At 40.6% G+C, this 23,893-nt stretch overlaps 1 protein-coding gene across 2 annotated transcripts in view; it reads left to right on the top strand.

The window, feature by feature from the left end:
• Positions 1-21,788, top strand: part of LOC118237086 (mediator of RNA polymerase II transcription subunit 13-like) — a 147,356-nt gene extending 125,568 nt beyond the window's left edge. For both annotated transcript variants that reach the window (XM_035435512.1, XM_035435513.1), the window contains exons 20-31: positions 1,303-1,495; positions 4,331-4,625; positions 6,033-6,282; positions 7,646-7,834; positions 9,209-9,432; positions 10,642-10,784; positions 11,238-11,396; positions 11,778-11,942; positions 13,283-13,446; positions 16,847-17,008; positions 17,338-17,450; positions 19,168-21,788. In XM_035435512.1, coding sequence (XP_035291403.1) covers positions 1,303-1,495; positions 4,331-4,625; positions 6,033-6,282; positions 7,646-7,834; positions 9,209-9,432; positions 10,642-10,784; positions 11,238-11,396; positions 11,778-11,942; positions 13,283-13,446; positions 16,847-17,008; positions 17,338-17,450; positions 19,168-19,300 — 2,190 coding nt within the window. In that variant the 3' untranslated portion in view covers positions 19,301-21,788. The remainder of the gene's footprint in view (positions 1-1,302; positions 1,496-4,330; positions 4,626-6,032; positions 6,283-7,645; positions 7,835-9,208; positions 9,433-10,641; positions 10,785-11,237; positions 11,397-11,777; positions 11,943-13,282; positions 13,447-16,846; positions 17,009-17,337; positions 17,451-19,167) is intronic.
• The last annotated feature ends 2,105 nt before the right edge of the window (positions 21,789-23,893 follow it).

The raw sequence follows: 23,893 nt of genomic DNA on the forward strand, positions 1-23,893 counted from the left end.
TTGGTTACATACAGATGGGTGACAAATTAAAGGAAAACCAACATAAAATGTCACTGTTCTAGGGCACCACGAACCACCAGAACAGCTTCAATGCACCCAAGCATAGATTCTACAAGTCTCTGGAACCCTACTGGAGGTGACGGGACACCAAAGATATTTATTAATTTGGTGTGGTGATGTTGGTGGTGGAGAGCGCTGTCTAACATGTCAGTCCAGAATTTCCCATAGGGGTTCAATTGAATTGAGATCTTGAAACTGCAAAGGCTATAGCATATGATTCACATAATTGTCATACTCATCAAACCATTCACTGGCCCCTCCTGCCCTGTGGATGTGGATATTGTCATCCTGGAAGAGACCACTCCCATCAGGATAGAAATGTTTCATCATGTGATAAAGGTGATCACTCAGAATAACTTTGTATTGGTTTGCAGTGAATCTTCCCTCTAAGGGGACAAGTGGACCCAAACCATGCCAGGAAAATGCCCCCCACAACATAACAGAGCCACTGGACACCCTCACTGTAGGGGTCAAGCATTCAGGCCTGTACCGTGCTCTTGGTGTACGCTAAACATACCCTCACCCTCTTGTCGAGAATATGGTGAAGGATGACTCATCTGACCATATCACATTTTTCCACATCTCTGTAGACCTGTGCCAATGGTTTTTGCACTACTGAACTGTCAAATGTGCATTCATCTTTGTAATGTGGGGTTTATGAGCTTAAACCCTACTATAATATCCCTCTCTGCGTAGTTGTCGCCAGACTGTTCTTCACATTGACATTCTCAGTCACCTGAGGAAGAGTAGCTCTTCTGTTTTTCCTTACGTATCGCACTAATGCACGACCATCATGGTCATCGAATGTGCGCTTTCGATCACAATTTCCGACCCTACAGTATTTGTGACTGAAGCTTCTGCCATCCATGCCCCATTAATGAACCCTTTTTTCCTCTTGCCATATTGATCCAAAATTGCAGTCAACTGGGCCTGCTCAAGCATTTTTATACATGCCACAGGGCGTGATAGGATGTTAATTGCTTAATTGTATTGTGCAGTACTCTAATATAGAGGCATCTGCGTTCGTCATGTTTCTCCACTCATTTATTCAGGTTTTTCCTTTAATTTGTCACCTGCCTGTACATGTAGGTCAGAAAAGAAGGCTGCTTGTATTTAATTTAGACTTTTTTACATGATAAATTTATTCTTCCTGAAAGGGAGTAATCCTGTTGGCATGTTTTAGAGATTAACTCCAGTCGAGCCCCCACCCCTTGTCTTTTCTCTCCCCCTCACATTTTCCAGACCTGTCGGTTGGGAAAACACAGACCCCTGGCCAAGGTGTCCCAGGATGGGATGGTCCTGGTTGGTGCGCTGGAAACCCAGGAAGTGACAGAAGACCTGGTGGATCAGTGGCTCTCTGAGCCGTGGACTGGCCAGCAGCAGGATAATAATCTCACTAAGTTGAAGTGCTATGCCCATGTCTGCAAGCAGCTGGGTTAGTATCTACCTGGCCATCAGTCTGTCTGTCTGAATACCCTGAATACTTCTTTATGGCTGTTCTTACCACCTTGATTGCATATAGTATGACCACCATGACTACTTAGCCTACCTGTCTACTTGACTGCTTCCCTGTTTCTCTATTTACAGTGTTTCTATGTTATTTTTTTTACAATAAAATGTTAACTGCACCTGCCACAGTTTAAAAACAGTTTTTCAGGTTTCCTGTTCCTCATCGAGAGAGAGGAGAAGAATAAAAGAGTGTATACATTATAATAAAGTGCGAGGGAGAAAAGAAATAAGGATAAGTAAATTGAGAGTAGAGATGGACAGGCCATCAGCAAAGTGAGGCAGATGAGTATGAATGGAGGGATGGGTGTGTGTGTGTGTGCTTGCTTGCGTGTGCACCTGTATGCGTGTGTGTGTGTGTATGTCTGCGTGCATGTGTGTGTGTTTGTGTCTGTCTGCGTGTGTGTGTGTTTTTTTTTTTGTGGGGGTGGGGAGGTGGGGGGTTGTGAGTGATAATAGAGTGTGCGCAATGTGAGTACATGTGTTTGGAGTCTGGGGAGTGTATTCATTTGGTTTTGAAGGAAAGATTCTTTGTGCAGGTGTTTGTACTGTGATAAAGTTGTGACTGATCTAAGAGAAAGCGGGATACCGTTCCATACTGTAGTATATGTATTGAAGACCTTTGGCTATTTATTTATAAATCATGTTAAGGTATTGAGTTTGTTGGAAGTGGAACTTGTTTCTTGTTTCATATTTCAACATAGAGCTTGATGATAAGGTACGTGGTGTAAGTTTGGAAGTTAAGGGCATTAGCTGTTATTGATAGGGCAGTGCAATGCTGGAGCCAAGGGAGGCAGCAAGTGGATCAAGTGGAGCCTTTGTGATCAAGCCTGGCTGTGGGTTCAGTGATTTCCTTGATGTTAAGGGCCCATATGGGAGGGCAGTAGGGTATAGTTGAGAAGTTGTCAATAGTTATCAGTTATATATTAGGGATGCACCGATATGAAAATTTATGTTCGATACCGATTCCGATTACTGATTGGGGGGAACATCAGCCAATACCAATTGTTTGGTGGCTCTGCTTCTATAAGTTTTATGGACAACAATTTAAAATCTTGCCATTCTAATAAACGCAATTTCAGTTACAAATCCAACTATAAATGCCTTCTTCCTGAAAGTAAATTTCACTAGAATTATCTAGTTTTCACTAGGGTATTTTTTAGGCCTTGTGGTATGCACTGAAGAACCCCTAAACAGACGTGACACGCAGGGTGGAATATTGACGTGGATGTTGCAGCAGGCAGAAATTTATATTTGCTTTCAAATTTCAGTTTTCTCTGTATATTCAAGGCTTAAAAGGAAAGGATAACTTAATACTCTGCGTTTATTGCATACAAATAAGCTGTGTGACCTCTGCCACATTATAATTAAGACTCCACAACTGCATACAGAGCATCTTTAACAATGTTACAAACTTGTGACAAAGAATATTTTCTAGAACATTCAGTAAAAATATGTTAAATCAAATTAATTTACATTAGATTAAATTAAATTGCCCGGGAGTTGCTGGGTCTGAAGCATTGCAATCGGAGAAAAAAATAGGGACACACCTGGCATTACCTTGATGGTTTACCAAAGTTTTGTGCATCTTGTGCATTAATGCTTAACAAACATAGGAGAAAAAATAAGCCATGCTTATGTTGTTGTAAAAATGATTTCTTTCGTTCAGGACAGAGGTAAATGCAAGCGAAATCTATTGCTGTTACATTACAGCACTTTCAACACAAGAAATGCAAGAAGTGCTGTCCTAAAAAAGAAAGAAACCATGAAGAGTGCCTGACCCGCAAGCAAAGGAACAATTATATAGAGAGATGCCATTTTGGAAAAAAAGGCTATGTGCTATCACTGTATTTAGATCAAACTTTCCCACGCTGCTTGTGTTGAAAGTGCTGTGAGGGGTAACAGCGATAGGTTCGCTTGCAGTCACATCTGTCCAGAATGTAAACTAGTCAGGGATTCTTCACTGTAAGAAGATATTTCATACAGTGAATAACGTTCAACCATACCGACACAATGCTTTGATGTACAGTTGACGGTACAAACAAGAGACATACAATGAGATTGCAGGTACACAAGAAAATATTAAACATCAAAAACTTACTTTCACTTCACTCAGCAGTAAAGTAAAGGGACTGACCACACAGTTTAGTGGGACTGACAGCAGCATACAACACAATGAACTGTATGAACGAAGAGGTTCTTATATAGTTCATTGATAGACTGCACTGCACTGCAGTGACACTCATATTACGTCAAGTTTCCTGGGCAACAACACAGGTTGATTCATATTTTGGAACAGTGCCCAGCAGAGGCTCCCAAGCCAAATGATTATTGATTTCCAAATGAATAGATATTTGGCGTTGTTTTCGGCATTTTAAAAAAGCATTTTGTCGCCTGGCAGCCCACCAGGTCTGTACAATTATTGGGGAAATGCCGAATATGGAAAATGAAATGCAATTATTTTGTATCTGATAGGCAAATGAAAGCCACATCTTGAATTACAAATAAACAATAGACTATTTTTTCCTTTTGATTGACAGGACATAATCGGAGCTGACCATCGGCTGTTTTCAAACCATCGGCCAATGGTTATCAGTGGCCGATCAGTCGGTGCATCCCTATTATATGATAATTGACCTTTTTACTGTGCTTTTGCATGTGTGCTTGTGCAGATGATGCGAGAATCAATTGTTTACATTCAATACAACATGTTTATTTCTCTTATTGGCTGTGTGGCTCATCTGTCTCATCATTTTCTTTTTAGTTCCACAGTTGGCCGCGCTTCCGCTCGACAGCAGTGTGCTCCTGCCCTTTAAACCTCAGCCCCCTCTGTCCCCCGCGCCCGCATCCCAGCCGGCCCCCGGCGGCCAGCCACCTGTTACGGTCTCGGCCCCTGACAGCAGTGCATCGGCACAGGGGACTGGGGCCACCCCCATGCCCTCTGGGTCTACACCGGGCCAGCAAGGTGGAGCAGACATGCCACAGGGGGGCAGCGCAGAATCTGAGAGCACTGCCTGCCCAGTGCAACCCCCTGATTCATCTGCTGAAAACCCAGAGAGGTGAGAAGGAGATATGCTCCATTCATAACATAAGAATTCATAATGATGAAAATAGGCTATTTAACCTATCTATGCGCATCATATATCTATAAATTAGAGCAGTTTTTTTTCTTTTTTGCAAAGTTGTGCTAGAACTTTTTGTGATTGCCCAAGACGTCTAATGTGTTTATAAAACACCTGTGCTTTTGCCTCTTGAATAAAAATTCCATCAAAACATGTGCAGATGTTACAGGTCTGGCAAGTATGTTGTACTGATGCACACCTTTATGAGACTTCAGGCTAATTCATTTATAGAGTAAATAGTTATGAATTCTCAGTTTCTCCAACAAATTTCATTTTTGTTGGTTGGTGTGTGTCTGTATAATTAGCAAATATAATTGTTGCATCATACCCTCTTCTCGTTTCTGTCATAGTAACAATCATGGTACTTTTGTTTTAAGGATATTAAAACATTCACAAACCGTTCATAAAAGAATTAAGCAAATTTTGTACTTTTTTAAAAGGATAATTCACTTTCTGGGGTTTTTGATATTATTTCAATTTTAGCTTTTGTTTTCAGTTGGTCCAGACAGTTGTTATACGTCAACCTGCTTCCTGCATCAATCCGATACTACTTATCGGTATTGGCCCGATATTAGCCTAAAATGCTGGATTGTGTTTCGGTGACAGTGATGGAATTTATTCAAACTGATCCAGAGATGTAATTTGCTGTAAACTTGTGTGACGCAATCGACGGCAAAAGAGTGCTGCACATTTGAGGAATGTGACCACCAACAAGTGTGGAGTGTTTGTGAAGTTTACTTCAGTGACTGTAATTACAGACTACATAGGGCATATTGAGCATTTACGTCTTTTCACTGCCTGGCGATATTGTTATTCTAAGCTACGCCATCGTAAAAAACCCACATTTGTATCGGTACATAGCATAATGATATTTCCTCCAAACATTTTCATACAATCACAAATATATTTTACCTCCTAGAAATGCTTAACAATAAAGAAATGATAGACATGTGGAGTATATCTGCCGTAAAAGCTACATGCTATTAGATTTTTAGTTGTTCCCAAAGATTTTTTACAGTATGGTATATTACTACTTAAGCAATCACGGTGTTAGGGACCACGTACACAAGACTTCATTTAGATTGCCAACCTTCATTTAGATTAGCATTTTTTAATTTGCAGAAGAATAACATGTCTGTTGTAAATGTATGCCGTGTTGTTCTTTTGAAGCCTGATAATTATCTTGCTATGGCTGATGGAACATCAACGACCACGATGGAAATAAGTCCAGGACTTTTTTATGTTATCCTTGACAATTTCAAGTCTTTTGATACATGTGTTTTAATTTTGTCAAATAAGCTAAACTAAACTAAACATAGACGTCTGGTTATCTCCTCTCCCCAGCTCTGCGGACCGGGAGCGCATCGGCATCCCGACTGAGGCAGAAGCAGCGGACAGTCACGCCCACCCGCCGGCTATCGTGATCTACATGGTGGACCCGTTTCTTCGCGCCGACGGCAGCAGCCGGGAGGAGGAGGAGGAGGAGGGGGAGGGGGTGGAGCCGGACAGCGTGTGGCTGCTGGGGCTTCTGCGCTGCTACACGGAGCTGCTGCGCACCCTGCCCGCCGTCCTGCAGCCCGCCATTGTCCTGCAGGTGACCCGGCCTTCCACTGCCGAGTGGACGCCTGTGGGGACGCCAAGCCTCTTTCGGCCTTGCGCTTTCTTCTTCACGTTCAGTTTGCGGAGTTCATCAATCACCAAAATAAACTTCCAAAACTTTTTCAGAAAAATGTAACACTGACATTATAGCATTTATTGTATAGTTTTTCCCAAAGATTTTTTACGGTATGGTGTATTACTACTTAAGTAATCACAGTACCAGGGCAGGGCCAAGTACACAAGACTTCAGTTAAATTGCCAACCAAATTAACATTAGATATAGACACAGCAACACAGAATAAGATATAGGCACAGCAACACAGAATATTTTTATTGAAGTAATATCTTACATGAAGCGTTAGTTAGCCTCACCTCTGTGAATAAATTCTTTGGTCTGGGCATTTCCCTGTACTGGGAGACAAGTGTCAACACAACGCAAAGCTAGTTTTTATTGTGCATCTCCAGCTGTGTCGCCTCCTGCGACATTTAACTGCATGCATGTTTTCCAGATGTTCTCAATGAATAACTGTCCCTAAATGCATAAGGAAGCCGATTTCTCCCACGGTTTATGACTTGACTCTTGTAACCAGGGTCATTCTATAGGTAACGGAAGTGGTGTGATATCACAGTAACCTGGGGCAGTCTCACCTGTCATTTTTGGAAACACATCACAAACACTTGAGAGGATGCAGCTGGTGGCACGCTTGATCAGCTTGTCTATCTTGACTGGCGTTCATCAAAATTATTTGTTCAAACAAACCTACCTTTGTGTATTTTGTGTGTTTTCTGGACCCCCTAGTGTATGGTGGGGCTGCCCAGTAATAACGACAATAAAAAGGGTGAAGTGAATGGCAGTGTAAATAATGTGAATGAAATATAAAGGGGAATCTATTTTGCAAACTTTAATTATAGTCTTGCTTCCTGTTACATAAATTATACAAGACATCACCTTAAATCTGGTGGTTTTTGCCCGATCTTACACTGTCATGATCCTGTAATAACCACAGAATTGTAAATATTTATTCAGCTTAAGTCTTCTCCATCCTCTTATCTAAGTGGTATGAAATGCTTGTCCATTCTGTTCTTCCTCTTTGTGCCTCCCGTTGCTGACAGCAAATCTTGCTAATGCTAAACTCAATTTAAGTGATGATAAGTTGTTTGAAGCAGTGTTTCCTTGAATGACCCATATAATATTTGCCCTTTGCGACTGAGGTCATGCTGGTTACCATTCCTGTTAATTCCTTGAACATACCCATCTAGTATAGCTCAGATGGTGCTTTTTCAATGGTGCTTTGGCTAGTAATGCTAACTGTGTGGTTGTGGCCTCTGCTTTTGGCTGACACGGATGTTGTCCCCAGGTGGTGCCTTGTCAGTACCTGCTGCAGCTGGCCTGTGGGGAGAGCCCGATGTACCTGCAGCACCTGCGCTCCCTGGCGTTCTCAGCGTACTCCCAGTGCCGACGCCTGCTGCCCACCCAGACGCACATAAAGTCTCTGACAGGCTTTGGGCCCGCCTCCGATGTCAACACCACCCTCAAGGCCTCAGAGGTAGGCCTCAATGCCTGCACATAACCAGCCACCCCTCACCCTTTACACTAGATCTTTGGAGAAGGAAGTGAAACGGTAGCAAAATAAATAGCTACCATTTCTCTTCTCTGACCTGAATTTATTTAGCCCTTACTAAGCCATTATCCAATGAGAGTAAGATGTAAATATGATCCACAGTATCCAACTTGACCCTGATCCACTCAAACATCATACAATGTTATATTATATTATTAAGAAATTGTCTGTACCATGTGGCATTCATAAATATGAGTGGGGAAGTCTGTATAAGACATCATCTTATTGTGAGTATTACTATTGGTACTACAACTATTTTCTTCACTGTACAGCTAGTTGCTTGTGTGTCTTTTTAATTAATGAAGCCCCATGCTTCATAATCCAAGGATGTGGCTAGTCTCTCTCTACCATTGTAAATGTCTGTCCTTAATTAACATTAGTATGTGCAGAAAGAAATCTGCGTTCTTGCATTACAGTGTGTTTTCATTTACTGTTACAATTATTCTGCAACTCTGTTATAGCCCTACCAACTAGGCGATATGAATGTAACATCAGATTGCCTGTACTGTGGTTTTCGTTGTATCCGACTCGATTAAGTTAAAAATGCAATTGAAATGGCTATTGGCTACTGACACGTGAAAGTAGTTTGAAGTAAAATTTTATAGTGCCATGCTAATTGAGCTAAATCCAAAAACTGTGACATTTATGGCGACTCTCCGCTACATGTAGTCAGCTTTAGGTGTTTCCACAAAGCACAGGTGAAGACGTGTTTCAAAATAAATTTGGTGAGTAGGTGGGATCATTGACCTATTTTGGAAGCTAAAATACCATAGAGTTGAATGTAAGCCAAGCTTTGAGTGGCTCCACTTGCAGCAAATTAGAGAAAAATAAAGACCACGTTAGCAAGTCTGCTGTTATTTTATATTTTGTATGTATTCACTAAATCACAATAATTGTAAAAGGGGATTTGTAAAGTGTTTTTTAAATAGGACAACATTTTAGATTTCAGACAAGTAAATTCAGGTACCGGACAAGTAAACAATCTGCGAAACTTGTCTGAAGAGCAAGTGGCCCAAAATGTTAATGCCAAGCCCTGCCCAAGATATTACAGTATACATTGATAGTCTTGAGTATTTATGTTAATTCTGCTGCCTCATTACTACTACAACGGTGGTGCTGATTTTGTATTGACTGTAAGTAGACTTGCTGAGCCTGTGGATGTCTTTAACTCTCTTTCTTCCTCCCACCCTTTCTTTATCTGCATCTTTCTTTCTCTTCCATGTCCTCTCAATTACTGGCTTTATTTTTCTCCTTATTTTCCTCCAACCTCCTTTTCTTTCCCTCTCTGTTGTCTGACAGAACCCCAGCTCTCTGCAGCTATACTCCCCGACCTTCATCCTTGGCCCCACGCGCACTAAGCAGCTGGAGATGGGAGAGGCCTGGGGGGAGGCCACCCCACGCTATGGCGTGCTCTTTGTGGGCTACTGCCTCTCCCACGACCAGCGCTGGATCCTTGTGTCCTGCACTGACCAGCAGGGGGAGCTGCTGGAAACCTGTGTCATTAACATTGACGTGCCAAACCGGTATAACGTATACATAGACCTAAGCTGGGTGGGCTTAAAGGGTGCTCGATGTGTACAGTAAGACTTGCAGAGGGTCTTGTGGGTAGGCAGCACTTCTTAGATGCTTGTTTAGTTCTGTTTCCTTAGCCACTTTATTGAGCTTACGGAGTTTACAAAGTGGGAAAATGACTGCCACCACATGCTGCATCAATGTATAGGAGACATAAATAGGTTTTTGTGAAGTCCGAGGTTGTTCTAAGCAAATTATTACCTTGAGTTCAGCTTTCAGCTGATGACAGCACTTTCAGCTGTCATTTCTATTAGTGAAGCGACAATGGTTTTTTATTTTTTATTTTCTTGTTTTCATTGAGACCCTGCTTTTTCCTGTTTTAACTGCATGCATATATTTGGCCCAGCTAAGCCAAAAGTATTTCCCAGAGTCCTCATTTCTATCTGTCTGAGATGACGTGCACAAGAAATGCCTCAAGAAATTGCACTAGAAATCTCTCTTTCTCTCTGTTTCTCTGATGTTTAGTTATCCATTATGGAACAGGTAACGTTACTCATAGTCATATAAGAAAAGCACATTAAAAAGTACCCTTTTAATTATCCTCGTCATAAGTAGTCATGACACCATGTTGGGAAAGCTACTTTAACAATGTCACTTAGCTAAGCTAATTGTTACTCTTCGTAAAAGCACGTTCACTACACCAGGAGCTACACTAGCCTGCATGTTATTTCCAGATGCAATGAATAGCTTGCCCCATTCACGACTTCATGATGTTGCTCTAAATTTGATAAATTAGACATAGGCCTATCCTTCCTGCCCCCTAGTGGCATGGACACCAGCGTCCACTGGCAGTAGACTTTCAGGGGGTGACAGCCATAGGGTCTTCATAAAGTAATTGAAGAGGTCAAAGCAGCTCTGCCTGGAAACCAGAAAGGCTCTGTAGGGAAAAACTTGTATTGTCCACCTGTTAGTGTCGTTGCTACCATGGATGATGTACAGTAAGATGATGTTACAAAACATTTATTTCCAAACCCCAGAGTTTGGGAACTTTAAGGACATCAAAAAGAAGGCCATATGCATCACCTTAAGGTGAGGTGGCTCACGTGTTGTTGTTTGGACCTCTGTGAGGACACTGCCGGGCCCTGTATAAAACTCACATAGAGAAGTGTACAGTTGACCTAAAAAATCTCTCTCTCCCTTCCTCCCTCCCTCCCTCACAGGGCACGAAGGCCAAAGGTCTCACCTCGGAAGATGGGCTTGCAGAAAGTATGGGAGTGGTGCATTGGCATCATTCAGATGACCTCGTTACCATGGAGAATTGTGATTGGCCGACTGGGCCGACTGGGTCACGGGGAGCTGAAGGGTAAAGCTGTCTTGTGTTTCTGGAGTCGTCTGGTTGTTTCCTTTCCCCTATGGTATACCAGGAAGCTGTCTGTCCTGAGAAATCGGTTATGTTCAGATTAAAACAGTTCTCTGATAATACAAATCATTTTTTCTGTAATATACTCATTGACCACATTTGTAGCCACATCTCCAGTGTCTAACAAGTTACTGCTGTGCACTGCCTGTACCCACGGAAAGTACATGTATGTCCATTGACATGTACTTACTACAGTGTAGATACCTGTAAATAAGTTATAATTTATTATGATTGTTTTATTTCCTTATATCAATGTTTTAAGAGTCATGGTAGGTCATCTGGTCTAACTATACAGTCACTATACTGTCAAATGGACAGTTGTTAGGCTTTTGTTGGAGTACTGAAAAATACCTTAACGTGTCTTTTTCTCCCTCCTCTTCCCCTTCTTTTTCTCAGACTGGAGCGTTCTTCTGGGGGAGCACTCCCTCCACTCCATCAGTCGGCAGCTGCGCGACGTGTGCCGGATGTGTGGCATCTCTGCCAGCGACTCGCCCTCCATCCTCAGTGCCTGCCTCGTTGCCATGGAGCCCCAGGGCTCCTTTGTGGTTATGCCCGGTATATATGGCATAGCTTGAATTTCACATGTATTAACCTGAAATAGCTACTTTCACAGCATTATACCTAATGTTATTGCCCATGTTACATTTTTGGTGCGTTACATTTATAGTGAATCTCCTCTACCTAAAAATACAGTACTATTATACTGTTTTTATCTTCTTGCTGTGGATGCGCAAGCTACTTGTGCAACCTAATTGTTGCAAATGCCAGAGCTTATTTAGCACATATTCACATTTCATATGATCTCTAATTTCACATGATTGGTGATCTCTGACACCTGCGACAGACTTGTAGTTTTATCCATCAAGTCGTCAGGCTGTTTCAGTAAATAAAAGATGTTCATGTGTGTTTTGTTTGTGCGTGTGTGTGTCTGCGCAGACGCGGTGACGATGGGCTCCGTCTTTGGTCGCAGCACAGTCCTGAACCTACAGACCTCGCAGCTCAACACCCCACAGGACGCCTCCTGCACACACATCCTGGTCTTCCCCACATCTGCCACCACACAGGTGGCCCCTGGCACCTATCCCACTGAGGATAACCCAGGTACCCCATTCCTACCTCAGAAAGGCCTGAGCCGTCACCATCAGTCATTTGGACTTTAAAATTACTCAAACACCACAAATGCACATTCTTAAAATAATTAATTTAAGAAAAACAGGCAGTTTCTTCACCAACCCCAATGACAGTAGGTAGCAGGTACTGGTACCCAGATATTAATGGGTTGCTCTGTCCTCCAGCACGCTATTCAACAACTGAATCAAGTGCTATCGAACGTAATTTCAAACATATAATCACACAAAATTAATTCCTTGCAATCATGTGATGAAGATGATTTATTTAATGATTGACTTCAGCATGGAGATCAATAATTGTGGGCATTGTAGTTATAGAAATGACAGGTATCCGCAGAAATAATGCCTCTGACATACTTTCAGTTTTTCACTGAAACTATGACTTTGGCTCAAGACGACTGTGTGGAATGCAGTCAATTTGTGTGTGGTCCCTGCTCACACAAACAACCAAAGCTGTGCGTTCCCTGTGAAATTGATGACTATGAGGAGAGAGAAAGTATGTATGTAAAAGCACACTCCAATTAGCAGGAGCAGGGGATGGGAGAAGCAAACTGAATTTTTTATGACTGAAGAAATTACTTATTTTAAATATAGCACTTTTAACAATTTTTTACATTTTGTGTTTTGCCTTGTTTTGCACATGTTAGCGTGCACTGTGTGCCTGTAATATGCCTTGACATATATTCCCTGAGCCTACATAACAAAATAGCTGTAATTTAGAAATTTAGAAAATGTTGAAATTGATAGCTGTGTCCTTTATTTCAAGTAAATACTGTTGCAGTGTATGGTCTTTATGAAATTTGGTCGCTGTGGGTGCTGAAATTAATGCTGTAATGCTTGGTCAGCCTGAAGCCATTGGGCGTCAGCCTTGGTAATAGAAGGTAGTGAAAAATTGTGGCAAATTCAACTCACCCTTGAACACTGTCCCAAGCACTCATACTCAATATGTTCTTGCTCTTGCATTGGCAAAATTACTTTTCTCTCTATAATGCTTAGTATTCAACATGTGCCTGATTTGAAGGAAACAAGGGTTTACGCTCTTACAAATCAACATGTATTATTTCACATAGTTTATTGATATCCAGCAGAATCGATCCTTTCGGTTATGTGCTATTTTTCTGAGTGGCACAGGCATCATGAACTTCAATTTCACTACCTTCCTTCACCAGCAGAGGGTACAATTGGCTCAGGATGAATGCACACGGCACACCCATGTCTGTGGGAAAGTAGAGGAAGCAGCCGTCCGGTCCAGACATGCTGTAGCAGTGAGCGGAACCCCAGTGTTGTGACTATCTCTCTCTCTGCCCCCAGATGACATGTTTGACCTCCCTTTCCCCGACGAGCTTGAGAACGACATTGGGAATGACATGATGCTGATCACAGGGAATCTCCCCCCCTTCCCAAACACATCCCCTGTGCCCTCTCCCGGCTCCCCATCTGGCATGGGAGGGGGGGCTCACTTCCAGCACGCCCGGGTGAGTGAGGCCATGCTGTAGGTTTTGTAGTGCAGGAGGTTATACTACGAAGGAAGCTTAGCATACCAAGGGTTCCTTTGTGTTAGCTGGTTTCACAAAACCTAACAACCGCAATTGGGCTTAATCGGTATCGCGAATGTGGTTATCAATATTCTGAGTGAACACAAGCTTTGTTAATTATGCTCTGTGTACGTTTCCATAAAAGTGGCAGTGTATGCATTAAGGAGCCAATAGCAGTGCAAAATGGACCATACTCCAGCAGCGTATTTCTCACATGAGGAAAAAAGGCTGATATGGACGGACATAATGGATGGATATGAAGAACATACAGAAATCAAAATGTTGAAAAGTAACATTGTTTCCCCCCAACAAGGCAGGAGACAAAGGTTTAAAAAATAGTGTAAAAATAGTGTATAAATTAATTATAGTTAATATCATATTTACTTTGCCACTAGTAACTAATATATTTACACTCTCAGTAATTGCCCTTTCTGATGTGACAACTGCTCATTGTAGAGCTCATAAACCTTAAATTTGATACAAGATGTTTAAGATTTTGCCTGAAGCAATCACACCAAATTGTTTTCATAAACTCAACAATAATGGGACTCACACCATTGTCCCATATTTAAAGGAAGTAGATATGGATGCGGGTTCAAGAAGCTTGCATATGTACTGTATTCGTTCTGATGAGACTATATGATTTGTGTAGTGTATCCTCAGAGAACACCAGCGGATTAATATGTCTCCAAATAATCTCTGCCTTGCGAAAATACCCCAAGCTCAACTGGATCCTATAGGAACGGAGACACCTTTTTCCCAGGAGCAGGCTAGTCTAAGAGGCGGTGCTTTTGTATGTCTCAATCCGATAGCCTGAACAAAGCCTGCCCGGACAATGTTAGCTGTGCAGCTTAAGTTACAATGGCGATATACCCCTATTTAAAGTCAGTCTGCTTTGTGATACGGAAACCCCAGGGTTAAAGCTTAAGTTAGCTCACTAACCCCGCAATCTCGCTTTGTGGTACACTCCTCTGTTTAGGGTGTGTGTTTGTACACATTAGTGCCTGGATCAGGAAGGCTGTAATTATATTTTATATTGGTAAACTACTCTGCCTGCATTAACTGAAGCTGATTAGGCTGTAAGTAATCATGGTTTTCCTAATCACCTGTTTACATTCCATACAAAAATGGATCTTTAGAATAGTATCCACAATAGAGAACTTATTGAGTGGGCATATGTTTTTTTTTTTTTTTTTTTAAAGAACTCATAATAAGCCCATTGCTCCAGTAGCGCACTCAGGTTTAAATCCTTGTTGTACGGTTGAGTTTCCACAGAAATTCTCCTGAATAAATTAGGCCATATTATAGCTCATTATTTTCAATGAGGCATATTACATCTAGCATCTGTGCCAACTCTACGCAATATAAGGCTGCTGACAAATAAAATTCTCCTACGCTAATGTTGTAGGTGCAGAGAGCTCCATAATGTCTAGGACAAAGACATATTTTTTTCTTGATTTGGTTTTGTACTCCATAATTTTAAATGTAAACAGTTCACGTGTGGTAAAAGTACAGGTTCTCAGCTTTTATTATAGGGACTTTTTTACATTCTGGTTTCACCATGTAGAAATTACAGCACTTTTTATACATAGTCCCCCCTGTTTCAGGCCACCAAAATGTTTTGGACAAATGGCTTCACAAGTGATTAGTCAGATGCATTCAATTGCTTCCTCAGTGTAGGTATTAGAGAGCTTTCAATATCTAGTGTTGATTCTGGGATTGTCAATGAAAGTCAAGAGTGCCGTTATGAGGTTGAGAATTAAGAAAAATACAGTCAGAGCCAAACCTTAATCTTAACACAATATTAACTGTTTGGAACATCATTAAGAGAACTTAATGATTAAAAAGGGCCTTTTAGGCCAAAGAAGACCTCTACAGTTGATGAGCGAAGCATTCTCACCTGTCAGACAGATCTGAACGCTCTTTAGGAGGCAGATGTGGATGTGTCAGTGACTGCTGTCTACAGAAGACTTCACAAACTGAACTACAGTGGCTATACTGAAAGATGCAAACCACTAGTTAGCCCCAAAAACAGGATGGCCAGGTTACAGGTTGCTAAGTACCTTATTGAACCTGTGTTTTGTAGTTGTCCAATGACCATGATACGCACTTTTGTTAGTCCCTTTGGATAAAAGTGTCTGCTAAATAAATGTAATTTAATGCTAAGAAGTACCAAAAAGAGCCTGCAGAGTTCCAGAAAAAGGTCTTGTGGACAGATGAGACCAAGATTCATATATATATATATATTAGTGATGGCAAGAGCAAAGGGCGGAGGCCAAAAGGAATTATCCGAGATCCAAAACACCCCCCTCACCTATGAAACATGGTGGTAAGGGTATCATGATTTGGGAATGTATGGCTGCCACAGGTACTGGCTCACTTGTTTTCATTGATGATGTAACTGCTCATGGAAACAGCAGAATGAATCCTCAAGTATACCGAAGCATCTTATCTAACCTGAAGTTCAAGAAAATGCCTCCAAAATCATTGGATGGCACTTCATCCTACATCAAGACAATAATCCCAAACATACTGCTAAAGCAACAAAGGACTTTTTCAAAGCCAAAAACTGGAAAAAATTTTAGGTCATTCACACGACCTGAGTCCAGTTTAACATGAATTTCATATGCTGAAGAGAAATCGTAAGGCAACTAGCTGAAAATGGCCGCAGTACCGGCCTGGCAGAGCATCACCAGAGAAGATACTCAGCACCTGGTGATGTCTATGGATCGCAGACTTCAAGCAGTCATTGCATGCAAAGAATATGCAACACAACACTAAAAATGACTACTTTCATGTACATCACACCAAAGAGGTGAGAATGTGCACTGATTATACATCTACAATAGTTGAGTACAGGGCTAAATCTAGAAAAAACCTCTTTTTCCCTAGCATCATGAAGCTCACTGCGTGTGTATGTATGTGCGTATGCATATGGGCATGTTTGTGTGTTTGGACATGTTTGTGTGTGTGTGCATGTGTGTGTGCATGCTTGAGTATGTATGCCTCTGTGTTTGTGAGTATGCATGTGCGTGAATGCATTAGTATGCCTCTGAGTGTGTATGCAGGAGTATGCCTCCATTTTGTGTTTGCGTGTGTGTGAGTGTGTGTGCATGACTCTGACTCCATTTTGTGTTTGTGTGTGTGTCTGCATGTATTTGTGTGTGCTTGTGTGTCTGTGTGTGTGTGGTGTGTGTGTGAATGCTGACTGGTACAGACATGAGTGCTACTGCTGCTCTGCATCCAGGCACACTGTGTTAACACTACACCTGTCGCAACCGTCACTGAATGCAGGAAAGTTTTCAGGATGTTCTGGACTCTGTTTTCTGTGTGTCCACAGAGTCAGGGAGAGAGGCTTCTGTCCAGAGAGGCCCCAGAAGAGCTCAAACAGCAACCCTTAGCTCTGGGATACTACGTGTCCACTGCCCGTGCCGATGACCTACCGCAGTGGTTCTGGGCCTCCTGTCCGCAGGCACAGAATCAGTGTCCACTCTTCCTGAAGGTTCTGACCACACCTTGTTCCTGCTGCACTCAACCGCACCAGTCAGAGTTCAAATAGTTTACTGTTCAGAATCACTGAGAATTGTGACTGTGTTTTGACTAACTTTATTACTGTATATCTAGTTCTGTCAACCTGCAGTGCTTTGTCTTGAACTTTTTACATTTATCATGAGTATATAGTGACACAAAAAAAAACTGTCATCGTCAATGTATAATACTCAACATAATTCACCAAACTCATTCCAGTAATTTAGGATATTTCTGTGTGAAATTGTATTGGTCTACATTTTGTCTACTTTTCTGGTGATTCCACTGTGTTTCTTTTTCAAGGCGTCTCTCCATCACCACATCTCCATCACTCAGACTGATGACCTCCTATCCAGCAAGGCCTCACAAAGAAGCCCCCATCCTCTGGACTCCAAGACCACCTCTGACGTGCTACGGTGAGTGTAGCACATTTCATAAAATTGAAAATTCTGCCTTTGATTACTTTTTTTTTAATGTATACTGAAAATCCAACCTATATTTTAACTTACAAGATGTGCATACATACCTGGGTGAGGAAGTTTGTACATCTGAAAAATTACCCCACAATTGTTTGGAGAGTATAACGTATAAATAAATATTAAGGAATATAAACTGTTTCTTGCATGTTTTATATATTGCCATGCAGAAAAGTCCTAATGTTTTGGGAGGCAGAGCATTGAGAGCATATCCACGATGAGAAAGTGGTAGTTTCACATGTATTGCTTTTTTAAGGGCAGTTTGTATTTCACTACAGCCTTCTTCTTTATATCTTCTTTATAGCAACTTTATATTAACTTTATATTCCCAAATTAAGTTCTTTAGCTATAGCGCTAAATAGAAGATGACATTTGGAAGGGAATCCCATGGGAACAGGTGAAAACTTTTCCCTGTTTCTGCAAGACCGGGCAGTGCAGGAGCATAACCCTGTGGGTATTACAGGAATACCTTTTACATTAAGCAAGCAGGAACAGGCAACAAGGAATTTTATAAAGGCAAAACAAAATTTGATGCATTTTTTTAAATTACTTCTTGCTGCATTCTAACATGGGCCTACTGGTACAGATGACATGTGATGCTGCCCCAAATCACCTCTTGTCTGTGTGTGGGTTAAATTCCTTCAAAAACAATGCCAAAGACTCTGAAGCTTTAAAAGTTCAAAAGTCAGATAATTATTGAAAGAAAATAAGTTTAACTGATTCCAAAATTAGTAGTTAAGTCTTATTAAATGAAAAACTTTTTTAAACAAAATTGCATTTTGGCATTCCAAACTTTTAAAGTTATACGGTTGAAAACTGTTTGACCTCCCTCCATTGCCACACATACCCAAAAGCTGCGAATACACCTGTATTTAAAAGGAGCCGCACACAAGACCACCTACCTTTACATAATCACAGTGAGAAATATAACATTAAATAAACAATACCCAAATAATTCAACCCAAGTATTTTTTCTGAATGCGAAATAATATATGAATAAATCACATCCTATATACATTTTTACCTGACCATAATTTTTTTTTACATTTGGGCTCAAACACTGTGCTTGTCTGTGTGCCTTCAAATTCCCTGCAATTTCTGCATTGACAGCTTTTACCAATATTTAGTTCATGTGGAATCAATGCTCTGCATGACTAGACTTAAAAGTGAGTGAAAAAAACACAAAATATTTATGGGTAAACTACAGCATGAAAAGCAAAAAACAGCTACACAAATTTAATGAAATTTAATCTTATGATAGAAACTTGGTGAAAAATGACATAACAGCTCAATTACTTTCTCATGAATATTTTCTTCCTTGCTGTCGTGATATGTTATTGTATTTCCAGAACTGTATGCACTTTATCCTCTTTGAAACCCATTCCAGCTGTAGAGAAATACTTGTGTCTGTTCCTTTTTTCAGTGTTCAGAATTGACTGTCACTGTGTTTGTGGGCTTATCTGCCACTATAACATTTAAGTTTCTTCATACGACTCCAATGTGCTCTGTAGAGAATCCCTTGCCCGATCAAGATGACCAGAGTTTGGGTGGATATTTGAATGTAGCCATATCACAGCATATCACAACCATATTCCTTCTTTTTCCATTCAGCGTGTTATCTGTTTCATCAAGCTGCTCCCCTCTCCTCTCCCGCCAGGTTTGTTTTGGAGCAGTACAACGCCCTCTCCTGGCTGACGTGCAGCCCTGCCTCGCAGGACCGCCGCTCCTGTCTGCCTGTTCACCTGGCCGTTCTCACACAGATGTACAACGCAATCCTGAAAATGCTGTAGAGTTTGGTGAACTGATCCCACTGATCAAACTGTGTGGGGGCACTAGTAGGGACAAGTACAAAGAAATCACTTCTTTCCACTTAGAGCCAGATGCATTGGGCTAAAGTTTTTATCCTGGTGATCTACAGTATTCTCACAATACCCTCAGGCGAGGCTGTCTTGACATATTCTGAACCAATGAGTTGGCGAAGAAGACGACTGTTATCATGACGGTCTGGCAGTGGTTTGACCTGCTTGGCAGGGATGTCAGGGTGCAGGACTGTGGGTCAGTCCTTCAACTGTATCAGCATGGCATTGGTACATCTGAGCTGGCTTTCTGCTGCCTCATGTTGCTTCAGTGCCATGCAGGCCCCTCCATTACACATTACTAATAGGCTTTGTGGTCAGCCGACAGTCCTGTTTCACTTGTGCCAATTTCACAGTCCAGGCCTTCAAGGACAGCCAGAGATGCAAGAAACCATTCACCTTGATGGTAGCTGCTTTTCCTCCTATGAGCCATGTCAGGGCTTGCCAAAGCTTGATCTTACAAATGCTAGTAGCCCCCTGAAGGCAGCACAGGCAAAGGTTCCCTTGGTTTCCTGACCTCAGGACACCTCAGACTTTTTGGTTGCCAAAATCAAACCAGGTCCTGCTTAGGGGTCTCATTTATAAAATTGTCAAAGATCAAATTGTATTTTGAGTAGAGGCTTACGCAGAAAACCATGACTAAGTGTTATTCATAAAATCCCACTTTGACATGTATATGATTGTACCTCTGTAAAATTTGCACTAAACATACTGGAAGTTAATTACCTGCTGGTTCTGTGGAGGTTCTATAGCTATACACAAATCCCTAAAGTGGGTTGTGTGCTTTAAGAATAACATTTACCTGATTTAATTTTAGGCATGAAGACGGCAAGAATCATGAACAACCCCACATAAAATGCCATATAAAAAGTGTTATATTATCAGGCACACACAAAAGCAGTTCCCTCTCCTTTGAATTCCCTGGTGTTACAGGTGCTGTGGACTGCACGTGTTGCCATACAGGCACTGTCTGTAAATTGAAGATTTATATCGGACATGTGCGTATATGCAGATACACTAATTTAAATAAACTTCTTTCAGTCTCAGTTATTTTTATAAATAAAACATAAGCTCAACTTGGGAAATGAATTTCAAATTTAAATTAAGTTTAAATACAAGAACATTTTTATAAATGAGACCCCAGATCTATTATGCAGTAGAAGATTTGTATATGAAGAGAAGCCAGATGCAAGTCAGGTAATTAGTCGATTAAATACAAGAGATTTGAACATCCGTAGGTACATTCAATCAGTATTATGTCTCTTCTTTTGTTAGAAAAACATAAAAATGTTCTTACTATAGTATTAGCTATGAATAGCTTTGGATGGTTATACTATTATAAAAACTGTTATATTTCCACTTAATAGTTAACCAACTTTTTGCAATACGGCAAGCTGTCTGTATACACAGAATATCGATTTCCAAAATGCAAACAATAACCCTGAGAAGAAAAAAAAAAAACACACACACCCATAGCCTTGTTGATAGGACAGCCCGTGAGTTCAGGGAAATGGCATTAAACACATATATAGTGGCTCCCCTGAGGTCTGAAAAGACACTGACAAGCCCTTGCATGGCCCAATGTTAGAAAAGAAGCCAACACATAAGTCACATGATGAATGGCAAAGTATTTACTGGTTGTGTCAAGATGCTGGTCTTCTGATTTATTTTCCCTGTAAAAATGCATAGCTCCAAAAATGCTGTTAAAACAGTATTCAGTACACATATCAGTGTATGTGCATCACATAGCCTCAACATCACACCTTGGTTCACAATTTATTGGCCCTTTCCCTTGTTTTTTTAACAGGTAAAATGGGCTGTGGCGGCCATTGTGAAAACATATTGTGTTCTCCCTTGTGACCCTTTTGTGAAGTGAAAACATGTATAAGGATATAAAAACTTGACTGTAGTCTATCTTAGGAAACACAGCCATGGAATTCTGAGTTTGGTTACTGCCATAGGCCTATTCACTAAGAGGATGACTCAGTGACCTTACAGTGTACTAAAACCGCACTCTGCAGGCCCAGAGACACACATTGCACTGACCATAATTCATGATAAGGGCAACATTATGAGACATGCAGGCGCATACTCACTCCAGCCGAGAGGGATGAAGTGTGCAACCAGGATAGAACCCATGTCTGTACTGATGCACAAAATCCAGTTCCCTGATAGTCCATGAAGCCACTGAGATGCATTGTTTTTTTTTCTTTTTCACAATGACATTTTGTCTTTTTTCTATTTAACTGTACCGTCATCATGACATTGTTTGCTAACAGCACTCAATTTTGTGGTGACATCTGTCGGAGGGTGAGGAACTAAGACATCCCATAAAGACACTTTTTACTTTCTTTTTTATTGTTGTAGATAGAAACATGATGGAGACAAATGTAAGTGATAAAATTAAACAAAAACAAATGAACCTGTGTATAGTGTAAAACTGACATTTACAAAGAATTGAGATTATTTTTATTAATTAAAACACAAAATGAGAACAAAAAAATGTTTTGAGGCCTTTTCAAAATTTGACTGAGAGCCTTGGTATGAGACATGTAACAATTGTTTTACAATTAAAAAGTAAAAAATAAAAAACAGAAGAAGATTGCATATTTATATTATACAAAATGTTATTATAAATACCTCCTGCATCAGCTACATATGGGGGATTTTACTTAATATTTCACTTTAAAACAAAACAAATCAATTATCTAAAGAATTTTTCATCCTATTTCTTTTTGTATTCTATATTGTTTTGAAATATTGGCCTATTTTTATTTAATGATTTTAAGTTAAGTAAATAAATACTGCAGACAAAATATATTTATAAAATTTGTTTCCCTTTAGCTACATATTAAACTTGAAATAGATGGCAATAGATTTAATAACACATATTTGAGCATCAAAGAGTATTGTATATTTGACTAAAATGCATTAATTTAGGGGTGGTTTTTAAAATGCTTTAGGATACCATCACATCCCCTATTTCTTCAACTCCTCCACCAAAAAACCTTGCATGCCTGTATATATGCATATTCAACTGAAATGTTGGAGGCTCTGAAAGCTGTACATTTCATGCTGGTTTTTATTTTCCTTTGTGTGATTCATATGAAACATTTTGCTGTGGGCTTTAGCATATATATGAGCTCCATGACTTTTGGGACAAAGACATATTTTTTATTTGAGTTGGCTCGATACTACACAATTTCAGATTTGTAATTTTTGGTACACATTCTCAGCTTTTACTTGATGGTATTTCTTACCTTTTTGCCTTCACCATGTAGAAAACAGCACTTTTTACACAGTCTTGCCCATTTCAGGGCACCATAATACTTGGGACATATGAATGGTATGTAAACGACAGTAGTGATGTTTAATACTTTGTCATATCCTTTGCATGCAATGACTGCTCAAAGTCTGTGACCCATAGACATCACCAAGTGCTTCTCTGGTGATGCTCCGCCAGGCCGGTACTGCAACCATTTTCCGCTCCTGCTTGTTTCAGGGGCTGTTTGCCTTAAATTTTCCCTGCAGCGTGTGAAACGCATGTTCAGCAATGAGTTTGGAAGCATTTGCTTGAATCTGACCAAATAAGATGCTTCTGTACACATTAATTCTGCTGCTGATATCAGCAGTTACATCACCAATACATTGCATCACTGAAGACACGTGAGCCAGTACCTGTTGTAGCCAGAAATGCAAGCATAACACTTCTACCACCATGTTTCACAGAGGATGGCGGTGCTTCGGATCTTGGGCACTTTCTTTTGGTCTCCGCACTTCGCTCTTGCCATCACAAATAATTCTTGGTCTCATCTGTTCAAAATACCTTTTTTTCAGAACTCTGCAGGCTCTGGGTACTTCTTAGAAAACTGTAAATCCTGTTTTTGTAGCCAAATACTAGTTTTCATCTTGCAGTATAGCCTCTGTAGTTCTGTTCATTAAGTCTTCTGCAGACAGTAGTCACTGACACGTCTCCTAAACAGTGTTTCTGATCTGTCAGACAGGTGTTTGGGTTTTTTTCTTCATTATGGTGAGAATTCTTCAACTGTAGAGGTCTTCCTTGGCTTACCGGGCCCTTTACATTTACTGAGCTCACCAGTGCTTTGACAATTTCTTTCTTATTTCACAGTCTCATAATGGCTTCCTTAACATTCATTGGCAGAACTCTGGTCCTCATGTTGACAAAGGAAATCAACAACCTAGAATCAAGACTAGATAGAGAAAGCTCTCTTATGCCTGCAAGGAAGCAATTGAACACATCTGACTAATTAAAAACATCTGTGAAGCCATTTGTCCCAAATATTATGGTGCCCTGAAATTTATGGACTATTTATTAAAAGTGCTGTAATTTTTACATGATGAAACCAAAATGTGTAAAAATACCCTTTAATAAAAGCTGACCACATGTGAATTGATTTATTACAAGTATAAGATTGGAGAGCACAGATCCAAATCAAGAAAAAAAAAAATTGTCCCAAACACTATGGAGCTCGCAATATATATATATATATATATATATATATATAT

The sequence above is a fragment of the Anguilla anguilla genome, chromosome 10 (assembly GCF_013347855.1).
Source record: "Anguilla anguilla isolate fAngAng1 chromosome 10, fAngAng1.pri, whole genome shotgun sequence".
Classification (NCBI taxonomy): domain Eukaryota; kingdom Metazoa; phylum Chordata; class Actinopteri; order Anguilliformes; family Anguillidae; genus Anguilla; species Anguilla anguilla.